General features: G+C 39.6%; 1 protein-coding gene across 11 annotated transcripts in view; it reads right to left on the bottom strand.

Annotated features, from left to right (window-relative positions):
* tmcc1a (transmembrane and coiled-coil domain family 1a) overlaps window positions 1-13,668 on the bottom strand; it is a 109,581-nt gene that overhangs the window by 65,435 nt on the left and 30,478 nt on the right. The window contains exon 1 of one of the 11 annotated variants that reach the window (XM_088636514.1): window positions 171-727. The exons of the other annotated variants lie outside the window; for them this stretch is intronic. Coding sequence (XP_088492640.1) covers window positions 171-209 — 39 coding nt within the window. The 5' untranslated portion in view covers window positions 210-727. Of the gene's footprint in view, window positions 1-170; window positions 728-13,668 lie in introns of those variants that run through there. 11 annotated transcript variants of the gene reach the window in all.

The raw sequence follows: 13,668 nt of genomic DNA, 5'->3' as shown, positions 1-13,668 counted from the left end.
ACTGACAAAAAATAGTGCCCTATAAAGCAAAGAAATCTCCCTAAGGCTACAGACAAGAATCCAACCCATTGTGTCTGTAGCAGAAAGAAACTAGAAAGGGAGGCAGAGAATGGAAGGGTGAGAAAAAAGATCCCCCTGAAGACACAGCAGATAGCGGGAGAAAGACTCACCTTGGAGAACTGTCTTCTCAGGCTGAACCGCTGGACCATCGTCACTTATGTTATAGGCTCTTCCTCACAGACACCGAGGTGACCCCCCCCAGGCAAAGACAGGCAAGGGAGCAGTGGGAAGGGGGGTCAAAGGGCAGCACAGGGGAGGTAGCAGGGAAAAAAAAGGCGCTACATGATGGCCAAAACAAAACAAAAAAATCAGAAAACTGCCTGGATTCTGCCACTCTGTCTTCCTGCTGAGGGTGCAGCTCCCACCACAAAAACGTGCAAATGCTAAGCCCGGGGCACGGCTGTGTTAACACTTCCTGTGAGTCAGCTGTGCGTGGAGCTCTGCTGTGTCTGGCTGCTGAAGTGCAGAAGGGGAGTGGGGATGGGAGAGGAGAAGAGAAGTGTGTGTGTGTGGGGGGTGTCACTTCTGGCTGGGTCTACGCTACCCCTCCCTCCTGCTGGTGCTGTTAGCTCGCCAAGCGTCTGCTTGCACAGCTGCAGCCACCTGACCCTCTCTGAGCCTCAGCCAGCCCGGTGTGAGTGAGCGAGAGAGAGAACGCTACAGAGAAAGGAAGCAGAAACGCCAGCACGGGCTCCTTTTAGAGCACAAGGGCGGGGCATTCAGCCTGGCAGCCAAATAGCTACCAAACCCCTCTGAACGGCTTTGTACCACACACTTCTCAGCCAGCCTGGCCTGGGTCAGCTACTTCCGAATCACATTCGAAGCAACAACTGTCTTCGTATCCGTGTGTGAGAGGCGAGTTGAACAACGATAGCTTTACAGAAGTTGCCGTCAACAAAGGAGACTGTCAGCTGTTTCATTAATTACCCACTCATGCACTAGTACTTCTTTTTATCACAAATAAAACTAAAAGCAGATGTACAGATGTTCTGAATGGTCACTGACAAAACAGGGAAGAGGAATGTTCTTCTACAGATGGTGATTTTTTAAAAAGAACTCTATTGATTAAGCCAGACAAACAAATTCTATAAATGTGATTGCAAAAGCCATGGGGGGTTCATGTGTTCTGATAGGCCAAGAAGACCATTTAGGTTTTTGGTTTCACATGACATGTGTGCCCTATACTCTCGATTGATTCATACCGCTGTGCATAATGTCAAAGTTTTAAGAAACGACAGAAAAGACAAATGTGAAACACAAATTCGCATACACTTCTATAGTTACCCGTAAGAGGTGAGTTTTCAACAGAATAAATATATACAGGCGCACAAAAGAAATGTCATGCTCAGGTTAAATGGATTCAATTCACTTAGATATATTAAACAACTGAATCAAAATCACAGGAACCCCTTAAAAACACAACTCAGAGTATCATGAGATCATTATATTATGAAAAAAGGCATGCTATCAAACTGCAAACATCACAAAGTCGGTATAATGTAGGACCTCTCTAAACATAAACACAATTATAGAAGCACTGAGACACAGCCCCCATCAGCCTCTGGGCTGACTGCCATACAATCTCGTCCGCTCTTGCTGCCTCACATGTGTTCTCTTGTCGACAGAAGATGGGGATATCATCTCTAGGCTCTTAAAATTTTACTCCTGAATAACCTCCAACTGCGTACATCATTTTAAATTAAATAGCAAGTAGTTACACTAATTCTGCTGACACATGTTATTTTTCCCTCAAGTCGCTCATACTGCAGCCTCTATCTATGGGGATAGATACGGAAGATGTGATGGCCCTGGAACAGTGTGGTGACCCTTTGCCTTGGAGAATGTGGCCTGTCCCTTACAGAACTGGTCTACTGGTTTCTCCAGACTAGTCTGGTGATCACTGAAGCAGAACGACTCGTCCTCCAGGCAACTTCACTGACGGACAGGACATCTTCAATCATGCCAATAACAACCTTGTGATCTTCATTACTCAACAGCGTCATGCTCATGTCTTTCACTGTTTTTGCATCAGTAAAACTCAGGTCTTTGCGAATGGCTTTTTATACAGATTCTCAATCAGTTCATTTTGGCGATTTAAACTCAACCAAGAGACCAAACATTGATTACCTGGATTTTCTTATGAAATCACATGACTTGAGCTCAGCACTTTGGTGCTCCCAAGCAACACTATATTACTCAATCAACAAACAACAAAATATGTGACCAGCAAACAACTAATGCAAATATCTGAATGGTGCATTTTCAGTGTGCTTCTAGTCTAGTTTATACGTTTCACAATGGAGTAAGCTTTGGAAAACAAATGTATAAACCTACAGTCATTTTAATTACAACTTTCTTTTTGCCTAAACAATCCTGGAGTATCTGTGAAAAGAAAATAGTGCTGACAAAGATCAATCAATGACAGCATGACTAACGCTGTCACAAAACAACAAAAAGCATCTGTGAAATGCTCAGTATTTTGTAATTTTTATTTTTGAATTAGACAATTCACAATCTAGATACCTCCTTATGGTGATGGCTGCAAAGTAAAGTGAGCCATTTCAGGAGACTACAACGTCAAAAAACTTCCTACTAAATAGTTTTCTTTCCCACAGTAGGTTAAAGTTATAGGGAAAAGGCTGTGACTTAAAAACCCAAAAGCTACTTCCTGGAGATAAACAAATGCTCAGCTACAGTATACAAAACGAATTTGAGGCAAACTTCTGTTTGATTATTTCCTTAAATGATTTAATCTAAGTAACTGCCAGCTTTTTAATCAACGACCTAAAAGATTTCAGAAAACAATACTGTGACCTAAGAAAAGTTTCTTATATCCTCCAACTAAGCTTCCTATGGCACTCTTAGTCTACGTGGTGTGAATAGGCTTTGTTTTATGATGACGTAATATTTCTTAACCCTTGCTACCATGAGCAATACCTACTATTTTTGAGGCCTGGTAACTTGCATTTAGTAAATACACAATTAATCTTCTAGAACTGAACACAACTGTGGGATGAACAAAGTAACATTTGGAAGTAAAATGATTTTATTTTTTATTTATCAAACATTTTCTGAGAAATACTCTTCTGGGTGGGTTATAAGAAAAGATGATTAAAGATTAAGGTCATATCATAGAAAGTGTCCAGCTTGGCAATTAATGTTACATGTCTTTTTCTGAACTATACATTGGTCTCAATCTTGTATTATTTGCAAAGGTATTTGTGAGACTTCATTTATTACATTTTCCCACAAACAGCACTGGCAGTGGGCACCTACATGACGATGACTCAACCACAGATGAAGGGTCAGCAAATCATTATCCTAGAATTCAAGGAATTAAAGTGCTTAATACTCCACTTAAAATATTTTAACAGTAAACCAAGAGCTTTATTGTTACTAAAAACTAAAATGTAATGTGTAAAACATAAGTGCAGCCTGATTCCACTGCACAGCCTGCTTAAAGATCTAGGTTTCTATGTCAGCTGAAGGCCTTTACAAAACCAAACAAAAACAAAAAGCTTAAAGTTTTGCAGAGAACCAAAGTTTGCCTTGTTTACAGCTTTTTTCCCCGTTGCATAAGGTTGCAGATCCTGGCCAGTATGTTCTACAGCACAGCACTTTAATACTGTAATTGCAAGTTTAAACCTGTCCCTAAGACAGGGAGCAACAATATGCCCACTGTGCTTATTTGGTCAGGATTAGAACACTGTACAGTGGGGTATCATTGTCAGGTGATATGTTTCGAGGAACCACACCACTCTGGAAACAGGTGCTCTTTGCCATCTCACACTCCTGCATGCCCAAACGCAGGACCACACTTAATTGTGAAACCACTTTATTCCAACTTGCTGCAAAGCAATTAGCATTGGTGGTGCCCTACTTGTTTTTTACGTTAATTACATGCAGTGCTATAGGAATCATTTTACTTGGGCTGTACAGAGAGTGTTTTCTTGTCCGGACTAGGATCTATGGTGCCAAAGTCATTGAGATGCTCCATGAATGGTGCTTGATCATTTGTCCATTTTACAGCATAAATGCTGAGGCATGGAGGTGTAGTCGTAGTGAGGTTTACTGAATCATCTGACAATCAGTTACTTTCCACCTTCTGGAAATATTGATCATTTTAGAGGCTGACAGTTTATTGCAGGTTAACAGATACAGAAGTGTTTTGATGAGGTCAAAAGGCAGAGTTAAAACCAATTAGTTTACTTTTGTATACCATTCTATAGCTACATAACTATCCATTGCCCTTCAGAAGGCTGTAAGTATAACAGTATAACAGAGCCTTTCGAACACCTGCACACACAGAACAGTTATAGGCATGCCGAGGACACTCAGGTACCCATCATTCTTTTTACCAGCACAGGACCTACACTGTAATGTCAAATCCTCAACAACAGAAATTTGTTTAGTCTCTTTCAAGACTCTGTACTCAGCATATCAGCATATATCCTTGGTGGGTACACCTAGCCCACGTGAATAATGATAAGCAATTTCAGTAAAAAAAGAAAATAGGTTTAAAAGAAGGACTTTGATTTCTGCATATTAATTTGGGAAACACAATGTTTCTACAGTATACTGAGATTCTTATAGAGATGATTACCATGGGCTTAATAACCCACTCAAAGCAGGCTCTCTCAGGCTTTAAGCCCAAAAGAGTGAATTAACTCATAAAATGAGACTGTTTTATTAATAGGGACCCGGCAACTATTTCAACAATGACTCCAGTGGAATACAATTTTGCCCACATAAAAAGTGAATCTTCAAGATACTTATGATGTTGTTTTAACCGGTTATTTGCTGTGTTACAAACTGCAAGAAAAAGAAATTACAATCAATATTTTTAACAAAGTTTTAAAATCTTTACTGAGCACAGAGAATTCCAACTGTGGTAAAGAGAAAAGTAGCTGTAGTTTTCCAATCATTTGAGGACATCTGTTTAGAAAGTACCACTGAATATGTGCAAACAAAACTTGGTATCATATAAACCTTTACTCTCGCACACGAGCAACACAATATTGCTTCTAACAAAGGAATATGGATAAATATTGAAATGCATAATTCTGGTGTATTATGCCATCTCACTGGGGAGACGATTAGAATGTTTAGATAATAAGAACTTCCCATCCTTACAGGAACAATGAAAGAAAAGAATCCTCAAAACAACGGGTCAAAAAGATTTCCCTTTCTGTTATGTCTCATTATTCAAAAAAATGCAGAGCTTTCTCTCAGCTTGCTTTGGCTAGGAAGAATAGGGTAACACTTAGCCTTTGATGAGACTTTTTGTCTCTCTTTCCCATACATATTGACAAGCACCTGCAAAGCCCTTGGACGTGTTCACCACAGGTGCCGTTTTTGAGGAAGCCTCACTGCTCACGCTTTGAAGTACAGTAGTTCACCAGAATGGGAGCTGAACATCATTTGATCTGGGAAACAATGTGAAAACACTAGCATAGCAACAAGACATGAAGACACAGCACGCCGGCAACATCTACAGATAGTTTGTATTTTTCATCTTCTGACTTTGCACTCATCATCAGTCAAGGTTACAACTATCATTGTTATGGAAACACAGTATTCAGAATTTCAGACTGTCAGCTTTCACCAAAGTGCTTTCTGCCAGGGTTTAAGAGAATGTGACACTTTGGGATAGGCAGGATTCCATCACTGAAAGAACCTTGGTTTGCAAAGAAAACACATTTTCCATCCATTTTCTAACTGCTTCTTCCAATTCAGGGTCATGGGGTAGCTGGAGTCTATCCCGGGAAGCAAAGGGAACAGGCAGGACACACACTGGATTGTGGACTTGGATTGTGGGAGGAAACGATAGCACGTGCAGGAAATCCATGTGAACACAAAGAGAACATACAAACTCCACACAGCCTGCACCGTCTAGAACTTAACCCAGGGCTCCAAGTGCAGCCAAAACATATTGTACTACAATATAAATATATTTTAAAGGCCACTATTTGAAATGCAAGGAGAAAATAACCTGCATTTTAATTTTCTTATAGGGTCAAAAACTCTTACTCTTATTGTTCATTGAAAAAAAAATTTAAATGACAGGAAAGATGGAATACAGTGGTCATGTTTGGTATTAAGGTCCTCAAAGGGTTTTGGTGATCCATTGATTCATTTGCTTTAAGTAAGGGCAAAATATCAAGGTGAGCAAACACTGTAAATTGAAAAAAAATATTGCAGCTAAGCATTATCATAATTCTGTTCCTGTAACTGGAATTGCTTTAAAACGAAAGACCTTTGCAGGCTTCTTTACCACGTGATCATGATACCTGATGGCTCCATTCTACTCTACTGCGTTTGTGATTGTCTGAAGGACTGTGTCTAGACATGAGCCAAGGACACATCTGCAGCTGAACGACATAAGGTGTCAAAAGGTTTCTGATGTAAAATCGTACTCATCTGTAAACACAGAAATCCCAAGACGAAATCCCAAGTGGAATACGGAAGCATCTTTTGGTAGCTTTTGTAATATTTGAGGGTCTTCATCCAAATTATTTTAGCACCTATTTTTTAAGATAAACTACCATAAACAGTGAGAGAGACAGGAATTGCCTCGTAGCAAATACAACTGGCATTTAAAGCCTTGGTATACCGTGTGCCCACTTGTCAAGACCTGCCACTCATATTCTCACAGATACAGCCTTCAGCAGGTTAACTTTAGTCACTCAACTCACAATAAGGAAATATGCTTATTGGCCAAAATATTAGGAACCTCCATCAGACAATGTTGTGAAATTCTGTAAGCAGCACAAACAGCTCAGCCATAACATGGTATATACGCCACAAGGTTTAGAAATGTTTCCAGTCCAATCCTATCCAATTTATCTAGCAGGCTCATCTTCAACGGAGGCAATGTTGAGAACTGAACTGCATGTTGCACTGGTTCCACAGATGTGAGATCTGGGAATCGGTCTTTATTTAGGCACAAACATACATCCCAAAAAGTATAATGGAAGGTAGCTGAAATATTCCATCCATCCACTTTCTAAATGCTTCATCCAACTCAGGGTCACTGGGGAGCCTGAGCCTATCCCAGCAAGCAACGGCTGGAAGGCAGGGTACAACCCTGGATGGGACACCAGTCCACTGCAGAACACACACAGACACAATCCAGACACACACAAACTCACAGCAGGGCTACATTTTCAAGAAGCTAATAAACCTAGCAGCATGCCTTTGGACTATGGGAAGAAACCTGGAGAAAACCCAGGGAATCCCAGGGGAACATACAGACTCCACACAGATAGCTTCCCATGTCTGGAATTGAACCCAGAGCCCCAGTATAGTGAGGCAGCAATGTTAACCACTGCACAACAGTGCATCTCCAGCTTAAATATCATTGCACATAATAGCTTTTACATTTTTTGTCTCTATGGAGTATGAGCTTGAAGCAGCCTGTGGGGTTGTATTTGGAAGAACACCAATTACATGCTTCTGTGTTATTTCGAATAACTTGATCTACCAACATAAGTACTTGAGAGGTGAGTTTTAAAAACATACATGTGATGTCTTACTTTTATTAAAGTAATCCTTACTTGCATCAAATTAACTGACACTTCTTCAATCCTGTCCTACCCTTTAAATGTGATATAAATGCATTCCCTGACTAGAGTTTAAGTAACTTCAAATACCAATTAAATGGCTTCAGTTTTTGTCTGCTTTAAATAATAAATAAAAATCGTATGCAGTACCACAAAGTAGGAGAACAACCTTTGTCCTTGTAGACCTTATGTTGCTCGTCTGCAGCACTTTGTCCTGACTTGAACAAGGAGTGGCTGACCACTACTTTCCCCCCTCTCATGACAGCTCCACGGATAAAATCACACACATACACAGCACAAAAACGGGTCAAAGTGCTCTTGCAAACAAACAGAGTTGATATATAGAGAGCTATACAGACACATCTCCCAGTCACAGTGTTTGAGATGTGTAGGTCAGCACTTTCCTGTGTTTTATCTAAGATGCTGGTCAAGAGAGCACATGACTCCAGGCCAGGACAGGACATCAGTTCATCACAAGGATTAATCCTCAGAACTGCTGTGCTGCATTTATACAGCTGGGTGGACTAGAGCTACTGGGGTAAAGTACTTCTCTCAAGTGTCTGCACTGGGGACTTGATCCCGTATCATCTCAGTTATGAGTCCAGAGGTTTACTTACTACTCTACATGTGCGCATGGGGGGATCCCTAAATATTGAATTTTACTCTCTTTCACATTTTTTCATGAAAGAAAAGTGTGACTGAATTTGATGTGTAAAAGGAATAATACATCTATACTTATAAGATATGAATCTGGTCAAATCGATGGTAATACAGCTAAATAAATGAGATAGGACTTAATCAGACATAATTTAAAAAGAAGTATAATTCTAATAGAAATATTTTCATGGCTGTGTATAATCAAGTTATAAGCATCTTTGCAAATTTGTTCACATCCTTTAAATGAAGAACAGGTACCCAATTCAGATTTTGAGATTTACTGCTCCAATGTAAAGCCAATCAAGGTGCCCCCTCTTGTGGTCAGGAAAGAATATAGCCTGATTTCTTTCACGTTTGAACTTTAATAAAAGCCATTGCAGTGATAAAAAGTTTATATTAAGACCTATTCAAATAGAGAGGTTACTGTGTCTCTCATTATTGTAACATACCACATTAAAATTAAAAAAAAAAATCAAGCCAGTTCAACCAGAAGACAACAAATAAAAGTCAAACTTTTATCCAGAGGTTTATAAACATTCTTAGTTTCTAGCAGAACAGGCTGAACAGGAATGGAGATATATTTATTAGTGAGAAAAAACATGATAGACTGTATATACACAAGTCAACAAAGAAAAACAAGCAAAAAACACATTTGCAATTTGTAAAATCTCTTCCAAAAAACAGCTGTTGACCCATGATTTTAAGTTCACATGACAAGAAACAAGTAAAGAAAGTGGCAAGGATAGCTACAGAGAGTGACAGAGAGTGAGATGGAGAACCAGAAGGAGGGAGACAGAGGTAGAGAAGGAAAGCCAGCAGGAGAGAGGCAGCGTGAGAGAGACAGAGAGAGTGAGACAGAAATATGGATAGACAGAGACAGTGTAAGGAGAGACAGAAAGAGAGAGGGACAGTGTGAGAGAGACAGAGAAAGAGAAAAGAGCCAGCAAGAGAGAGGCAGTGTGAGAGAGACAGAGGGAAAGCGACAGATGGATAGAGAGAGACAGTGTGAGAGAGAGACAAAGAGAAAGAGAGAAAAAAGAGCCAGTAGGAGAGAGATAGCGAGAGAGACAGAGGAAGTGCCACTGTACTATAACAAGTCCCCAGTGAAGGGCGCTGGATCTCCAATACACTCTTTCAGATAGCACTTTTTCTTGCACTGATCCCATGTGACTTTACACAACTCCAGGCTTCCTACATGTGGCTTGGCTTACAGAGTCCCTGATAATCAATTCAATTACTGCTGGTGAGTCCCACATCCCATTAAAAGCAAATTAGGGGCTAAGAACCTCTAAAGAAGCCAGCTTCTGCTGCTCTCATCTCAGTTGGTTATGGCTCCAAGTGTATGTGCATTACAACTGATTCCATTCATGTATAGAAATCAGTTTGAAAATATACAATACATGAGCAAAGCACAGGCCTTTGTCTGCATCCCCTCAAAAGCATATTTGCACATTAGGGGCCCTGTGCTCCCTAAGAGTGGGGGGTGGCAATTCAGAGAGGAATCCTAAAAGCATCTGAAGTAAAATATTGACTTTTCAACAGACTTTAAAGAATCAGAAAATGGAAAAACTCAAACAATAAAACCAAAATAAGCTCTGGTGCTTTTACCCAGACATTAATATTAATATTTCAGCATAAGAAGCCAGCAGTCTGCTTGGCTGAAGAAGGGTGCACCATCCCTCCACAGCCAGGGGATGAGAAATGGTATTACCCTTGGCTGACAATGAGACATCAAACCCAAACTATGAAACAGTATTTTGTGCTTTCTCTTTGCAATGTTTCCGTGTATGTTAACATCTAATACACATAAATGTGTTTGGCTTGAGCAGGTGTTGATTAAACATATTTAAAAAAATGTGATGCAGGTGGCACAGTGGCTAGCATTGCGACAAAAATAAAATAAAGGCTATTATTTGCAATGATATTTAAGCTGGGGGGGGACACTGTCGTGCAGTGGTTAGCATTGCTGCCTCACTGCACTGGGGCCCTGGGTTCAGTTCCAGACCTGGTTTGCTATATACGTGGATTTGTATGTTCTCCCTGTGCTCGCTTGTGTGTTTTGCCTGCGTGCTCCAGTTTTCTCCCACAGTCCCAAAAAACAGGCTAACTGGCTTCAGGAAACATTTGCCCTGGTGCGAGTGTGTGTGTTTTTTCCCTCTGCTGGACTGGTGTCCCGTCCAGGGTGTAAACTGCCTTGCACCTATTGCTCGTCAGGATGGGCTCTGGCTCCCCCGCAGGATAAATATGGGTTAATGCATTGTGCATGAATCCTTTGCAAATCAACAAAATAGGCAACGTTACCAGGGGTGAATACTTTTGCAAAGCACTGTGAAAATATAAGCACTGTAAAAAATATATATATAAGCACTGTAAAAATATACAAGCATTTCAGTTAATTTATCCCCCCACACACACCATATGAATTCAACTGAAAACAATTACTCTGTAGCACAAAACTGATCTTTAGTGCTGTCAGTGAGACCACCCCATGCTGCACGTCACGACAAGAGCACCACAGATTACAAGAGGGCCTTTTCTTTACTAACTCTGTCACAGTGCTAAAGCAGAGAAATCAATCAAGGCTGAAAAGAGCCAACAACTACACCAGATGATGGAGTGGCCCAAGCCATGCTAAAATACATTTTAATACAGGGCACATGGATGTGCTTGCTTGGGAAAAAGACAAGCAACTGCAGAGGTTTAGGTCATTTATCTAGATCCATATAAGACAGTTATCTCCCAGCGAGAGGACTATGCATTGAATCACAATAGTTCTGGAAAGGCAGTTTGCTGGGACACACAATAAATGCTGTATTCATGGTCGCAACAAACACTCTCAGTCATCAAGTCAGAGGTCGGCTGCATCCTTCCCTCATGCTGGAATATTATAACCCTGCTTATTTACTCTGGTGGGGATAAACCACTCTGCTTTTGCATTTCTCTGGTTCCAGTAAAGCTGCAATGCTTATGAGGTGGTTTGTTACATGTACACTGCTCAGGATAAAAAAGGTCAGGTCAACCCCAAGATGAAAGTCACACAATTCTAAATCATATATTAATTCTCCTATATACTATACGCATACAACCCTATGCTTTATAACAATATTGAAATAAAGCACATTATTGCTATATTAGTATTTTATTTTGGCAGTTTGTCTATGTATGCTGTAAGTCATAAATTCCTAGATTTGAGCAATGGTGTGACTAATATAACCTGATTTTGATGTGAAAAAACTAAAAGAAATGTTTGATCCCAAAGTTGTCGGTGACCATTCATATGTAGTGATTCCGAAGAAGCTTATTAATCAGATTAATTTATATAAGTATTTAGAAATATACATAGACTGCAACCTGAGCTGGACTATTCAGATTGAGAGTGTTTGCCCCACAGTTCAGCATTTTGCATTTTTTACAAAGATTAAGGGTGTTTGGAGTTAGACAGGAAATAGTAATCCTATTTCGCCATGCTGTAATTGAGAGGATTGTTAAATATGGTATCGTAGTGTGGTTTGGTAATTTATCTGTTCAATTAAGATAAAAAATCACCCACTTTGTCAAAAAAGCAATGAAGGTTCTGGGAGTGAAGCAGCACTCCTCCTTACTATGTATGTGAAATATGTCACATGATGTACAGTAATGTTTTGTGATATATTCAGAAGTACAGAACAATGTGTATCCATAAAAAAATCCCCTAGGGGACAATAAAGTTGATCTTATCTACAGATAGATATTGACAGATATGGACTTTTATACTATAATGGGATTATATGGCCCCATTGTTTTTCTGTTCTCTTAACTAACTGCATTTATCCTGCATACATATCCTGTATATCCTATATTATATGCAAATGTTTGGAATAAAATATAATGCTGGGGTTTTGAAAGCATTTTCTCTTTAAAATGTCATTTAGGTGCAAAAAACAATGTCAGATCTAAAGTGAAAGATTCATTTGAATGTGATAATGCTTTGCAAATAGTACCTAGTTTAAAATAGTTAAAATAGTTAAATAAATAGTTTAAAAGTTAGTCATCTCCTACACTGATGCATTGGAGAAGCAAAAGGCTAAGCCAGTGCTCTGACAGCAAACTTAACACGATACCATGTTTAAAACTTTTTTTAGCACATAGACTTTTTACTTACATCAACATATACAGCGAGGTTAATGAAGATAAATCTTTTCAGTCCAGAACAGAACAGAGTGAGATTTGACACAGGTGTATAAAATCATAAGGAGTCAGCACATGAAACTAGTTCACACTCAGCCAAGCAAGGACACAATTGGAAATCAAAAAGACATTCATTTAAGAAGGGAAGAGGAAACACATGAGGGAGTTTGGCCTCGTAGTCAGGTGGCTGAGGACCAATATCTGGCTTATTAGTACAGGCAAGTTACATTTTAGATTACCTTGACTACTAAACTACTGAACAAGCAAGATGGGTTGAAACAGTATCCTCTTATTTGCAACCTTTCATCTGGGTTCACATGTACATACTTGTAGCTCACATCCTAAATGTATCAGTCTATTGCTTCACAAGAAACTCTTACATCATAAGGTCTCTAGGCAAGGATTTTAGTCTAAAAGACAGGACCTAAAATTAGCACTGCTCTGTGAGTGAATAATGATACCTCTAAATCATACAGGACTACAATATCTGCCTACCGTACCTGAACGAAACTGAATGTGAAACCAAGGTTGTCTCCTGTCTTGGGCAGATGTACTTATAAGAACGATAATATCAATTGACTTAAAATCAACAACTGCCTGCAAAATGTCAACATGCTTCACTTAGTTCTACATCTGTGACTCAACTTGATTGAAACTCTTATCAGCTAACAGTCAGTAACAATCTTTTTTTCAGTACTTTGGAAGTGACTTGCAAGGCATAGTAAACACTCACCTTTGCACGGCTTGATGGCAATGTCATTGAAGTGATCCCTCCAAGATACAGGTATGCAAAACAATGATAACAGCACAAAAAGCACTTGAGTAAGAGTAACCTGTATACCTACATAAAAAATGCTGAAAAGTCATTGCCAAAGCTTTAAACTTCTCAATTTTGCATTTAAGCATTTCAGATTCAAGTGTGACCTAGTAGGTATTTAAAAGGATATGCACTGTAGAAACACGTTCTAACGCATTTCAAGATTGCGATTTTATGCATTTTCTATTAAGAGTTTAGAAAAACTAAAAGTAAGATGTTTTGATCTGCTAAATGCCAGTCAACACTATGATCATATGAGAAGTTCTCCTCTGCAGGCCACAAATCTCTGTTGGTCACAGCAACAAACCTCTGCCTGCTGAGACGGAGAGGACTGCAAAGAGTTAACGGGAGAGCAGCTTCAGGAGACCTAAAAATTTAAATGCTGAGATGCAAAAGACCTTCAGT

This window comes from Lepisosteus platostomus, chromosome 6 (assembly GCF_059453375.1).
Source record: "Lepisosteus platostomus isolate fLepPlt1 chromosome 6, fLepPlt1.hap1, whole genome shotgun sequence".
Classification (NCBI taxonomy): domain Eukaryota; kingdom Metazoa; phylum Chordata; class Actinopteri; order Semionotiformes; family Lepisosteidae; genus Lepisosteus; species Lepisosteus platostomus.
Note: the sequence above shows the minus strand (reverse complement) of the source record. Positions and strands in the feature narration are given on the sequence as shown.